This window comes from Ictidomys tridecemlineatus, chromosome Y (assembly GCF_052094955.1).
Source record: "Ictidomys tridecemlineatus isolate mIctTri1 chromosome Y, mIctTri1.hap1, whole genome shotgun sequence".
Classification (NCBI taxonomy): domain Eukaryota; kingdom Metazoa; phylum Chordata; class Mammalia; order Rodentia; family Sciuridae; genus Ictidomys; species Ictidomys tridecemlineatus.
The window spans coordinates 2,013,081-2,026,730 of NC_135494.1; the positions used below are offsets into that span (position 1 = coordinate 2,013,081).

The following is a 13,650-nucleotide window of genomic DNA, read 5'->3' on the forward strand; positions in this document are numbered from 1 at the left end:
GCATCTATCATATCTACATATCCATCCACCATCCATCATCTGTCCATCTATCATCTCTCTTATCTATATTTGTATCCATCCTTCCATGCATTTGCTCCATCTATCTATCCATCATGGATCCATCCGCCCATCCACCTATCACCTCTACCATCTGTGCATTGATCATCTATGTATCTCCGTTGTCCATCCATCTCTGCCATGTACCTACCTATCATCACATCTCCACCTGCTCAAGGAAATATTTCCCTTCCTACTGTTTTTCTTCACCTGTGAGCTTACCCTCTGCAGGTCTCGTATTTTGTGAGACTTTGTTTCTGGCCGTGCTGCCAAACACCTCCAGGTCTGGCTCTCCTCTGTGGGACGTTCAGGACTCAAGCCTAGAGTTGTGTTGTCAATGACAATTTATTACAGCCAAAGGACAAAAAAAAAAACAACAAAATCAAGAACCCAAGAAATGAATAGACCATACAATCCTTTGCATATGCAATTTTAAGAATATGCAAAACTAATTTTTATTCCTTCCTTCCTTCCTTCTTCCTCCCTCCCTCCCTCTCTCTCTCTCTCTCTCTCTCTCTCTCTTCTGTGAGGAGGGGTACTGGGGACTGAACTCAGGGGTCCTCGACCCCTGAGCCCCATTCCCAGCCCTATTTTGCATTTTATTTAGAGACAGGGTCTCACTGAGTTGCTTAGGGCCTCGCTTTGGCTGAGGCTGGCCTCCAACTTGTGATCCTCCTGCTTCAGCCTCCCGAGATGCTGGGATGACAGGCGTGTGTCACCACACTCAGCAAGATCTCACTTAAATTGCTCACATGTGGTACGATATTAACACAGAACATGACTACTTAAAAAAAATACTGACTTTATAATGAGTTACCCAGGTGTATCCTATAATGAGAATCAATAAATTGCCCAAAATGTACACATTAATTTTTTTTCCTTTTTTATTTTTTCTCCCCCTACCACCACCAAAAAAAAAAAAAAAAAATGTTTTCAGGAAGCACTGGCTGTGGATGCCCCTATGCTGTCTGCTTGGTGGCCTGAATGGGACATTTGTGACATGGAACTCCAGGCCCAATATCGTCCTGCTGATGGCGGACGACCTTGGTTTGGGTGACCTGGGCTGCTACGGTAATAACACCGTGAGGTAAAGATGCCTTGTGGGATGTCCGCCTGCTGTGTCGGAGCCCGTGACCCACCCCATGTCACGGGGACACCACAGTCCAACGTCAGTATATTGGGGTGGGGGATAGCAGAGGTGGCCCAGGACGCTGGATGCCAAATGGATATTCATGCAGCATACAGTGGAGACTACAACATGCACGATGTGTCCTCTTGCATTTGGCTAGTTTAACTGAGCCTCATGGTCCTCAAGCTTTGTCCTCCTCAGAGACGATGTCGGAGCTTCCTACATTTCGTCTCCACTCACAGGAAATGCCCAGAAAAAGCTCAGATGTGTCTGTGGGATTGTGAAACTAACATGCTCAAGTTCATATGAGATCGTGACTGGATAGGCTTCTAGCCGCTTTTTAAAACTTAAAATTTTTCTCTATCCTTTTTTTTTTTTAAAAAAAAAATCTGTAATCAGATTTACATAAAATTTTGTATTGATTTTGGAGACTTGAAAAGATTCAACAGAATGGGAAATAAATTCCATACTGTCACAATTTAGTTTAATTAAAGAGGCTGGTTTTTTTTTTTTACAAGAAACCCATTAAAATTTTGCTTCCTCTAAGTTCCTCGTTAGTTTTAGGAGAGTAATACCAACAAATGAACTCACTTTTCTATTGAAATGCACCTAAACTCAGACTCAAAATAAGTTATATCCACTAATAGTTTTGCCCACAGAATTGGTAGGACCCCCCCCCCCCGCCCCCTCCTTATTTTCAAGGATCTATTCCAAGATCCCAAGTGAATTTCTCAAACTTTGGAGAGTACTGAATCCTATATATGCTAATTTTTTCCCCTACAGTAGCAGGAGGGTAGCATATACAGGGTGGATACACTGAACAAAGGGATAATACATGTCCCTGGCAGGATGGCTCAAGAATACATCGTGGTTTTCAGAACAGTGTGCAATTTAAAAGTAACTGTTTATTTCTAGAATTTTTCCACCTCATATTTTTGGACCAGGGTGGACCATGGGTAAGAGAAACGTCACAACCCCAAACCGCAGATAAAGAGTGAACTCTACTCTGTTCTCTGTCTGCTCGTAACTACCAAAGCATCTAACGGAGAAGAGAGATCAAGGTATCAGATAGATAAAAGAGTATATTTTAAATTGGCCAGAAACAGTCATCTCAACCCAAAAGAGAACAACTTTGAATCTCAATTCTTTTTTGGGGAGGGATTGGAAACCCACCTGCTAAATTCTCTATATTTTTCCCTGCAGCACCCCTCACATTGACCGTCTGGCAAACGAGGGCGTGAGGCTCACCCAACACCTGGCAGCAGCCTCCGTCTGTACCCCGAGCCGGGCGGCTTTTCTCACTGGCCGGTACCCCATCCGATCAGGTAGGAGAGGAAAAAATGCAAGAGAATTTGACTCATGGAAATTTCTTTTCTTCTTTCCTTCCATCCTTCCTTATTTCCTCCCTCCCCTCCTCCTCCTTCTCTCTTTCTTCCTTCTTTTCTTCTAATTATTATTTAAATTTTATTTTGTAGGATTGGAGATTACACCCAGAACCTCCCACATGCTAGGCAAGGGCTCTACCACTGAGCCGCATCCCCAGCCCTTTTCAATTTTTATTTAGAGACAGGGTCTTACTAAGATGATTTGGGCCATGGTAAACTGCTGAGGCTGGCCTCCAGTTTGCAATCCTCCTACCTCAGCCTCCAGGGTTACTGGAATTACAGGTGCACATCACCACACTTGCCCAATAGTTCTATCTTTAAGTACTTCTGTAGAGATGCTGTCCCAGAATTATCCCGGAAGTGTCTCTGCATTCTCTTTCCCTTCCTCTTCAGTCCTTGGGACAAGGCAGCCATGTGGGGAGCAAGATAGACCATGAATCACATCACAAGTTTGGATTTGAGATTTGAGGGATGGGAACCTGATGGTTTCTAGAGAGGAATCTAATGGGACTCTAAGGAGGGTTGAGTGGGGCACGGACAGAAATGAGAAGGGCTCCTCCTAAGATGACTGAGCGTTTCACTGTGACCAAAGAACATGACAAGAAAAAAAATAGAGGAATTAAAGTCTATTTTTGGCTCATGAGTCAGTCCATGGTTGGCTGATTCCATGGCTCTGGCCCAAGGGGAGGCAAAACAAAATGGCGGCAGGGCCTGGAGGAGGTGAGCCGCTCAGGACAGGACACCAGGGAGCAGAGAGAGCTCTGCCCACCAGGGACAGCCCAGGGACCCCCTCCTCCAGCCACACCCCACCTGCTGCAGTCACCACCCAGTGAGTCCATTCAAGTGGATTAATCCATCGAGTAGGTTACAGCCTTCATAATCAAATGATTTCACCTCTGAACGTTCTTGCACCGTCTTCCACAAAAGCTTTTGAGGGACACCTCATATCTAAGCCATAACTCAGGGTTTGGTAGGAGGGACATCCTATGGTAAATTGGGACATTGTCCGCTTGAAGCCGTGTCCCCAGATTGTGGCTTCAGAGATGAGAGTCAGAGTATTTCATGCAGGTAGTTACCCAAACATGGCGCTGGGTTATGCTGGGCTTGGCTGACAAGGGTTGAAGCAGTTTGGTGTTGGAGTGTCCGTCCCACATGCTGAAATGATTGAGGTCCGCAGGTCTGTTGCTCCCTAGTTCTGAAGTTGAAGGCACAAATTTACTTCAGGAGAAGAGATGGAGATGAGCGGTTTCCCTCTCTAGGCAAGTTGAAGGTCAGCCCTGTCCTGAGCTGCTCTCCTCCTCCAGGCCCTTGCGCCATTTTGTCCTGCCTCCCCTTGGGCCAGAGCCATGGAGTCAGCCAACCATGGACTGACTCATGAGCCAAAAATAAACTTTTCTTCCTCTTATTTTTTTTTTTTCTTGTCACGTCCCGTGGTCACAGTGAAACAGTCATCTTAGGAGGAACCCTAAGTGTTTGGTACATGTCGATGCTAAAAATAGTCATGCATTGTTAATGTGAAATTCAGACATAACGGAAGTCCTCTATTGATGTAATCTAGGGACTAGGGTCTTAAAGGAACGCCAACCAAGTGGGGGGAGGACCCATATCTATAGCTTGAATCAACCATGGATGGACGATTTATTTTAAAATAATATTGTGTGTATGCTAAAAATGTATGGACTTTTTCTTGTTACTCTTGAAAAAATAGTGTGTGCGAGCTCTTGGCACACCATTTGCATTAGGTATTATAAATAATTGAGTGTGGATTTACAGCGTATGCAAGGGTGTGCATTGCCAGGCAAAAGCTGAGCCTTGTTTTACAAGCAGCAGCATCGGTGGGTTTCGGCACCCAAGGGGTGGTCCCTGGACCCGGTCCCACGGAGACACACAGGGTTGCTTCTGCAGCTATGAAAGGTCGACGATTCTATGGGACCAAAGGACATTGTTGGGGGGCAGGGTGGGAGAATTTGGAACGTGTCGGGGTGAGCCCTGGAATTTCGCAGAGGCGATAACAGAAAGGTCGACGGCGCTGCTCACCTGTCACTTTTTATGAACTCAGGAATGGTTTCGTCCAATGGCCTGAACCGTGGCCTCCCCTGGCTCGGTGGGTCCGGCGGGCTGCCCGCCAACGAGACCACCTTGGCCAAGCTGCTGCAGCATCGGGGATACCGCACGGGACTCATAGGTAGGTCCCCGTAAAATGAGTGAATAATAAAAAAATAGAAGACGGAGGGGGACCCGTAAAGTGGAACAAATGACACAACTGAGGGACTGTACCGGGGGCGTCCTGCGCTCGTGATGGGTCCCCTTGATGAGCGGCTCTTGGAGAAATATCCCACCTGGAGAATTCCGTCCACTTTCCAATGAGACAGACGGAGGCGTGATGGCACCCTCAAAGGCCACCAGGGAGACCAAGAGGAGGAGGCCACCACGATCAGAGTCCCAAAGCCACGATTGACACCCCCCAGGGTGGTCACGGTGGACGCTGTGACCGGTGGACTTTTCTTCTCCTTCCAGGGAAGTGGCATCAGGGCTTGAGCTGCGCCTCCCGGGATGACCACTGCCACCACCCCCTCAACCACGGCTTCGACTACTTCTACGGGATGCCCTTCGGGCTGCTGAGCGACTGCCAGGCGTCCAAGGCCCCGGAGCTGCACCGCCAGCTGCGCCTCCGGCTGTGGATCTCCACCTTGGTCCTCGGCCTGGTGCCCGTCCTGCTCCTGCTGCCCCACCTGGCCGGCTGGCTCTCGGTGCCGTGGAGCGTCATCGTCCTGTCGGCCCTGGTGGCCCTCCTCTTCTTCGTCTCCTGGTACTCCAGCTACGGCTTCGTGCGGCGCTGGAACTGCATCCTGATGAGGAACCACGAGATCGTGCAGCAGCCCATGAGGGAGGAGCGGGTCTCCGTGCTGATGCTGAAGGAAGCGCTCGCCTTCATTGACAGGTCGGCCGTCCAGTCCTGGGGGCTTCATTGCATTTGAATTTGTGTAGGACTCGATGAAAGGGACTGTGACAAATCTTCTCAGGGTGACATTTTAGATACTCTTAAATTTCTCCTTGGATAGAAAAAAAAAAAACACAGAGTTAAGTTTCCTACCATTTTTGCATGCAATTTCCTCCCCTGCTCTTGTCCATAAAAGTGGGGTGAGAGTATTTTAATGCAGATCCCCTCTGCGGGGATGGGTGTGCAGATAGATTGAAATTTGCAGTGGGTCTTGGTTTTGCTTTTCCTTAGAGACAGATGGAGGAAGACATCTCTGTCCGCCAGCTGCCGGGGACCTAGTTTTAAGATGTTTAGGTTCCTTACGAGCTAAGTGTATGTTCCAGGCATCATGAAGCAGGAAGAGGAAGGAACGAAAAAAGAGTCGTTTCTATAAATGTCGCCTCGTATATTTATTTATGTGCCCCTGTTCGCCCTCGGTTGGTACTTATTCACCCAGATGCGCTAGATGTATTGGTGTCTAAGAATCATATTCTGTCCAAGAGATGCCAGAAGAGTTCAGATATTCAACAACCCGTTCAATAGCCAAACCTGTGCTACCAGGGAATAAAAGAAGAAATCACCGTTTTGGTCAAAAGACCTGACAAACACAATGTAGAGGAGGAGAAGTTGACCTGGGGCTCATGATTTCCAAGGTTCACTCAATGGCTGGCCAAATCCATGGCTCTGGGCCCAAGGGGAGCAGAACAAGATGGCGGCAGGGCCTGGAGGAGGAGAGCCGCTCAGGACAGGGCACCAGGGGGCAGAGAGAGCTCTGCCCACCAGGGACAGGACAGAGGCCCCCAAGGCACAGCCAGGGACCCCCTCCTCCAGCCACACCCCACCTTCTGCAGTCACCACCCAGTGAGTCCATCCAAGTGGATTAATCCACTATGAGTCTACACCCAGTGAGTCCATCCAAGTGGATTAATCCACTATTAGGTTACACCAGGGAGCAGAGAGAGCTCTGCTCACCAGGGACAGGACAGAGACCCCAAAGGCACAGCCAGGGACCCCCTCCTCCAGCCACACCCCACCTGCTGCAGTCACCACCCAGTGAGTCCATCCAAGTGGATTAATCCACTATGAGTCTACACCCAGTGAGTCCATCCAAGTGGATTAATCCACTATTAGGTTACACCAGGAAGCAGAGAGAGCTCTGCTCACCAGGGACAGGACAGAGGCCCCCAAGGCACAGCCAGGGACCCCCTCCTCCAGCCACACCCCACCTTCTGCAGTCACCACCCAGTGAGTCCATCCAAGTGGATTAATCCACTATGAGTCTACACCCAGTGAGTCCATCCAAGTGGATTAATCCACTATTAGGTTACACCAGGGAGCAGAGAGAGCTCTGCTCACCAGGGACAGGACAGAGACCCCAAAGGCACAGCCCAGGGACCCCCTCCTCCAGCCACACCCCACCTGTCTACAGTCACCATCCAGTGAGTCCATCCAAGTGGATTAATCCACTGACTAGGTTACACCTTTCATAACCCAATCATTTCACTTCTAAACTTTCTTTTGTTGTCTCACACATGAGCTTTTGGGGACTCCTCATATCTAAACCATAATAATTAGAGGAGGAGAAGTTTATTTGGGCTCACGGTGTCCGAGGTCCAGTCCCTGGTTGGCCGACTCCATGGCTCTGGCCCAAGGGGAGCAGAACAAAATGGCGGCAGGGCCTGGAGGAGGAGAGCAGCTCAGGACAGGGCACCAGGGAGCAGAGACAGGGAGAATCCAGGGACAGGATATAGTCCCCAAAGGATACCCCTAGTGACCTACCCCCTCCAGCCACACCCTACCTGCCCACAGTGAATCAACTCAAGTGGATTAATCCACTGATTAGGCTACACCTCTCATAACCCAACCATTTCACCTCGGATCCTTCCTGTGCTTCCTCACGCGTAAGCTTTCTGAAGCCACCTCTTCTCCAACCCCCAAAGGAGCTCTCTCCACCAACAGTCCCTCGCCCAGGTCGGGACGGGCTCTCGCTCCTGCGGCTGATCACCCCGCCTTTCCGCCCGCCCCCCCCCCCAGGTACAAGCGAGAACCTTTCCTCCTGTTCGTCTCCTTTCTTCATGTGCACACTCCCCTCGTGACCAAGGAGAAGTTTGTGGGGCACAGTAAATTCGGGCTCTACGGGGATAACGTGGAAGAGATGGACTGGATGGTGGGTGAGTAGCGCGCCCCGCGGCGTTCAGCCTCAGATCAAGCAAGTTCTTGGCTCTTAGTGTCGCAGGGCAGGCTCAGACCTCATGGGGGACAGCGTTGGCATTTGCCCAAAGCAAAGCCCCGTGTCTCCAAGTCGTGGCGAGGAAGGAGCACAGTATGGATGGCGGAGGTGATAAATTGGAGGCTGGGGCTGGGGAGGAAATGGGTGCATCCCGTCAGGCGAGGATGGTGACATGCTGGTCGCTGACCCCTGCGATCTACGCGGGACGGATGTTCTGCCACTCAAAGGGATGTTTGACTTCGGAGTTTCTTTCCTCCTCTGAGAGGAGAGTTTGGAAGGGTCAGGAGACACATGTCAATCACTCATCATGGAGGCGGGGGGCCCTTGTGCCTCTGCGCAGGAGCCTTTTTGGTTTAATCCACTTTAATCCCGGGGACACTGGACCCCTGAGCCCCGTCCCCAGCCCTGTTTTGCATTTTATTGAGAGACAGGGTCTCCCCGAGCTGCTCAGGGCCTCGCTGTGGCAGAGGCTGGCCTCCTACTCACGATCCTCCTGCCTCAGCCTCCTGAGCCTCTGGGATGACAGGCCTGTGCATGTCCTACCATGTGGCACGTGTCGGGCGTCCCAGGACGGGGACTGGGATTCTGCAGGATGCTCAGTGCAGCCGCTGGCCGGTCCCCTGCTGTCTGAGAGGGGTGCACAGGGCGGGGACAGTCCATGGCCTGCCGTGACGGCCCTCTTTGTGACCCCTCCCAGGTAAGATCCTGGAGGCCCTGGAGGAGGAGCGGCTGGGCAACCGCACCCTGGTGCACTTCACCTCCGACAACGGCGGCCGCCTCGAGGCACTCGACGGGGCGGCCCAGCTGGGCGGCTGGAACGGCGTCTACAAAGGTGACAGCCCCGGGGACACCAGCTCTGCCCTGGACACCGCCCGGGCTCTGCAGCTCGGAGGCACCTTCCGTCAATCACGCTGACCCACGGAAGGAGGCTGCGGCCTCCCGGCCTCTGGGGGGCTTCCAGGGGGTGCAGGGGAAAATGTTAGGGGTGGTGACAACCTTGGGACAGCAAATTCACGGGACCTCACGGGCCACCAACGGCAGGGATTCCCAGTGTCCGCACTGGGGGCCTCTGGGGCTGGGCGTGCTCTGGGGTGGGCCGTGCTGTGCGCTGCAGGAGCTGGAGCAGCCTCTCTGGGCCCCACACACCAGGAGCCAGGAGCAGCCCCACCCGGGGTGGGAGAGCCCCCTGGACAGACAGGATGGGTAGACGACAGAGAGATAGATAGATGATTGACAGGTAGGTAGACAGGATGGGTAGATGACAGAGAGATAGATAGACAGGATGGATAGATGATAGATAAATGATAGATAGATACATAGACAGGATGGATAGATGATAGATGATAGATAGATAGACAGAAAGAATAGGTAGATGTCAGATAGATAGATAGACAGGATAGGTAGATGATAGATAAATGATAGATAGATAGACAGGATAGGTAGATGATACATGATAGGTAGATAGATGATAGACAGAATAGGTAGATGACAGATAGATACATAGATAGATAGATAAGGCAGAATTAGTAGAAAACAGATGATACATGATGGACAGAGACTCTGTCCTGCAGGTCTCCTCTGCACTGGGGACCTCTGGGGCTGGGGGTTCTCTGGGGTGGGCCGTGCTGTGCGCTGCAGGAGGTGGAGCAGCCTCTCTGGGCTCTGGCATAACTCCAAGCTATGACAACTGGAAGTGTCCCCAGCCATAGCCCAGTGGCCTTCATGGGAAGCAGATCCTTCCACCCCCCTCTGAGGTAGTTTATTCAGCAGCTCAGCTGCTCCTGGGGCATCGCTAAACCACACCAGCACAAAGACAATTTGGGAAAGGCATTCGCCGTTGGCTCTTTTCTTCTTACCTTGGAAAACACCAAGTCGGAAAAACTGTATCAGGGTTTCCATGCGTCACATCATTGAATTGGCCGCCGTGACGCACCCCTGACATCCCAGCGGCTCGGGAGGCTGAGGCAGGAGGATCGCAGGTTAGAGGCCAGCCTCAGCCACTCCATGAGACTCTGTCTCACAATAAAAAAAATAAAAAGGGCTGGGGATGAGGCTCAGCGGTTAAGCACCCCTGGGATCAATCCCTGGTCCCCAAACATAGGTGTGTATCTAATTTAATCCACGTAGTCATCTCCGTGTGTGTGAGCACAGCCCTCCGTGTTCACACAGAGATGAAATTGCCTTACGATGCATTTCTCAGGAGGAGTGCACCCCCATTTTTTAAGCAATGCACACACACACACACACACACACAGATGCACCAACTGTATACGATGAATTAAAACCAAAATGTCATTCTGTGGCTCTATATATGTGTATGTATACAGTCAGGGAAACTATCTGCACCTATTCTGATTAGTGTTGTGATTCTTGTATTGCCTTCGGCCTTGCTAAATTGCTGAGGCTGGCCTCCGACTGGCGATCCTCCAGCCTCAGCCTCCGCAGCTGCTGGAAGGACAGGCGTGTGCCACGGCGCCCGGCTGGACTGGTCTTTCTGTTCCCTAGAGAACCATCTTCCTCCCCCATCTTTGGTGGCAGGTGGCAGCGGCATGGCCGGGTGGGAAGGGGGCATCCGCGTGCCTGGGATCTTCCGCTGGCCGACCGTGCTGCAGGCCGGGAAGGTGATCGACGAGCCCACGAGTCTGATGGACGTTTTCCCAACGCTGTCTTACGTCGGGGGAGGGATCTTGCCCCACGACAGGTAGGAAAGCAGACCCTGCTCCCGGGGAGGGATATCTCTGCAGGCATGTGAGGGGGTACGGCTTCCTGTGGGGACCCAGCTCCCTCCCTGATGGGCACGTGGCGCAGTCTCTTGGAGCATGTCTTACTGTCCGCTTTCCTAAAAATGACTGTCTTACCCGTCTCCATTTTTATAGAATCCCCCTCCACTTACACAGTTTGCGAGAAAGACTGGCTTATTTCACTCAGTGTGATGTTCTCCCCTTCCCCTATTGATGGGCAAACACCCTATTTCCACCCTTCTTTATGGCTGTGTAATACTCCACTACATACATTCCCACATTGTCTTGATCCTTTCATCGGACTTATATCCTTATGTGCACGAGCTGGGTCGCCCTCAGGGCTAGGATCCAACCCTGATGCACGTTGACAACCTTCCTAGCTCCCAGGTCACCAAGGTCCCTTACTATCAGTGGATTCCCCCTCCGTCTGCAGATTGGACCGACACTAAATCCGTTGGGGAATCGTTCACGTCTGCAGTGAATGTGTACGGAATTTTTTTTTTCCTTGAGGTTATTCCCTGTAGAACAGAATTTCTCAACTGTTCTCTATCATTTATGAAAATGCTGATCACTATAAATGAATCAGTGTACACATGAGCCACTGCGTCAGGTGTGATGGGTCATTCTCGTGAAGGTCTAAGATGTGCAGGGTCACAGGGAGCGAGCGCCCCGTGTCAGGAAAGGGACTTGGGCGTTCCATTTAGCATCCACCACCTTTAAAAGGCAGCTTCAAATTGCTCAGTACGTCTCTGGATGAATAAAAGGTGCGGACACTGAATTATACGCGTGGTAAACGATGGAAATGGGGCTGGGGTCAGCTCGGAGCCTTTCCTGGGCTGCAGGACATTTCCGTGATGCATCTCTTCCAACCCTTCTCTCCTAAGGGTGATTGACGGCCGGAACCTCATGCCCCTCCTGGAGGGCAGGGTGGCCCACTCAGACCACGAGTTCCTCTTCCACTACTGCGGCACCTACCTGCACACCGTCCGCTGGCACCAGAAGGACTGTGAGTACGGAGACCGCGGACGCGGGGAGGCGGGAGAAGGGCTGGTCTCTGCCTTTCTAACCTGGGAAGGAAGGAGGACGGAGAGATGGAGGGAGGGAAGAAGGGCGGACTCCGCCCCGGGACTTTAGTTGATCCTGGGTATATGCAAACCCATGTTTAGAGCAGCATGGTTCACAGTAGCCCAAGCACAGGGGCCCCCCAGGTGTCCATCGGCAGATGGATGATTAAAGAGAATGTGGACAATGGAGTACTATGCAGCCATAAAAAATGACATTATGGAATTTGCAAGAAAATGGATGGAACTGGAGACCATCCTGCTGAGTGAAATAACCCAGACTCAGCGAGTCTTATGTTTTCTTACGTATGTGGAAGTTAGGAAAAAAGAGAGAATCTCATAAAAACAGAAGAAAGACCAGCAGAGTTCAGGAAATGGCCCAGGGAGAGGGAAGAGGGGAGGTCTCGGGCAATGACAGTCACCAAATTACGTTGGGTGCACGTACAAGTCTGAATCAACGCACCCCAGGGTGATTCACAATTATAACCCGCCAAGAAAAGATTGAAAAATTGGAGATTCATGTTTTCCCAGAAGCCACCTGTAACCCATCACCGACGCGATGTCACACTGGAGGTGTCTTTTTCAGGCGGTACTGTGTGGAAGGCCCACTATGTGACGCCCAACTTTCACCCCGAGGGATCCGGCGCCTGCTACGGAAGCGCCCTGTGTTCCTGTTCCGGGGATGTGACCCACCATGACCCCCCGCTCCTCTTCGACATCTCCAGAGACCCTTCCGAGTCCCAACTGCTTACCTCCGACAATGAAGCCTTGTTCGACTCTGTCATCAAGAAGATGGAGGCCGCCATCAAGGAGCACCGCGGGTCCCTGACGCCTGTCCCTCGACAGTTGTCTGTGTTCCACACCATTTGGAAACCGTGGCTGCAGCCGTGCTGCGGGACCTTCCCCTTCTGTGGCTGCGACAAAGAAAGTGACATCCTGCCCACCGCTCCGTGAGCGGTGGGGTCACTAGTTACCCACCACAGACCTGCTGTGTCAGTCAGATTTCCATTACTGTGACAAAACACCCGAGAAAAGTCAACTTAGCTGGGAAAGATTCATTGGGGACTCATGGTTTGGAAGGTTCAGTCCCTGGTGGCCCACTCCATGGCTCTGGCCCAAGGGGAGCAGAACAAGATGGCGGCAGGGCCTGGAGGAGGAGAGCAGCTCAGGACAGGGCACCAGGGAGCAGAGAGAGCTCTGCCCACCAGGGACAGGACAGAGACCCCCAAGGCACAGCCCAGGGACCCCCTCCTCCAGCCACACCCCACCTGCTGCAGCCACCACCCAGTGAGTCCATCCAAGTGGATTAATCCACTATGAGTCTACACCCAGTGAGTCCATCCAAGTGGATTAATCCACTTATTAGTCTACACCAGGGAGCAGAGAGACCTCTGCTCCCCAGGGACAGGACAGAGACCCCAAAGGCACAGCCCAGGGACCCCCTCCTCCAGCCACACCCCACCTGCTGCAGCCACCACCCAGTGAGTCCATCCAAGTGGATTAATCCACTATGAGTCTACACCCAGTGAGTCCATCCAAGTGGATTAATCCACTATTAGGTTACACCTCTTACAACCCAATCATTTCACAATATGGCGGCAGGGCCTGGAGGAGGAGAGCAGCTCAGGACAGGGCAGCCTGGTACTAGAGAGACAGGAGCCAGGGACAGGATATAATCGTCATGGCCACATCTCCATTGTCTTATTTTGTCCCCATAGGTCCCACCGCCTACAGTTCCCACCGTTTTTCAGGGGTCCATTCAAGTGTGAACCCATCAATGGATTCACCCACTGAGGAGCTCAGGAGTCACAGGGGAACAGTCCAGATCGGAGCCACACCACATGCCTGAGTGGGTCTGCCATTTTGGACCAAAATGGCGGCCACCACCTTGTTCCAATGCCCAGACTTTAGCTCCCCTTCAAGTTGCGCTGGGGAAGGTGGATTCCGTGCCATCACTGGGAGGGGGTCCGGTTAGCAACCCCTCCTGGCAGACGCCCGACCCCTGCACCTAATAAATCAGAGTCATTTCATGTCCCCAGTGGGGTCTCCATGGAGCCTGGGGGCCCT

The 13,650-nt window shown here is 51.8% G+C and overlaps 1 protein-coding gene across 1 annotated transcript; it reads left to right on the forward strand.

Annotated features, from left to right (window-relative positions):
- Nucleotides 1-1,010: 1,010 nt before the first annotated feature.
- On the forward strand, nucleotides 1,011-13,221 carry LOC101968229 (arylsulfatase H-like). The gene is made up of 9 exons (XM_078035547.1): nucleotides 1,011-1,144; nucleotides 2,390-2,511; nucleotides 4,631-4,756; nucleotides 5,089-5,512; nucleotides 7,586-7,722; nucleotides 8,479-8,613; nucleotides 10,320-10,482; nucleotides 11,407-11,528; nucleotides 12,170-13,221. Exons 1-9 carry the CDS (start codon nucleotides 1,011-1,013, stop codon nucleotides 12,535-12,537), a joined length of 1,731 nt encoding a protein of 576 aa, XP_077891673.1. The 3' UTR covers nucleotides 12,538-13,221.
- Nucleotides 13,222-13,650: the final 429 nt, after the last annotated feature.

Bases quoted from the DNA above. Each gene is read 5' to 3' on its own strand.
- LOC101968229 (XM_078035547.1), top strand. From the start codon at position 1,011: ATGCCCCTATGCTGTCTGCTTGGTGGCCTGAATGGGACATTTGTGACA. The intron at 2,512-4,630 runs GTAGGAGAGGAA...TTATGAACTCAG, and splicing joins CCGGTACCCCATCCGATCAG to GAATGGTTTCGTCCAATGGC. The intron at 7,723-8,478 runs GTGAGTAGCGCG...GACCCCTCCCAG, and splicing joins AGAGATGGACTGGATGGTGG to GTAAGATCCTGGAGGCCCTG.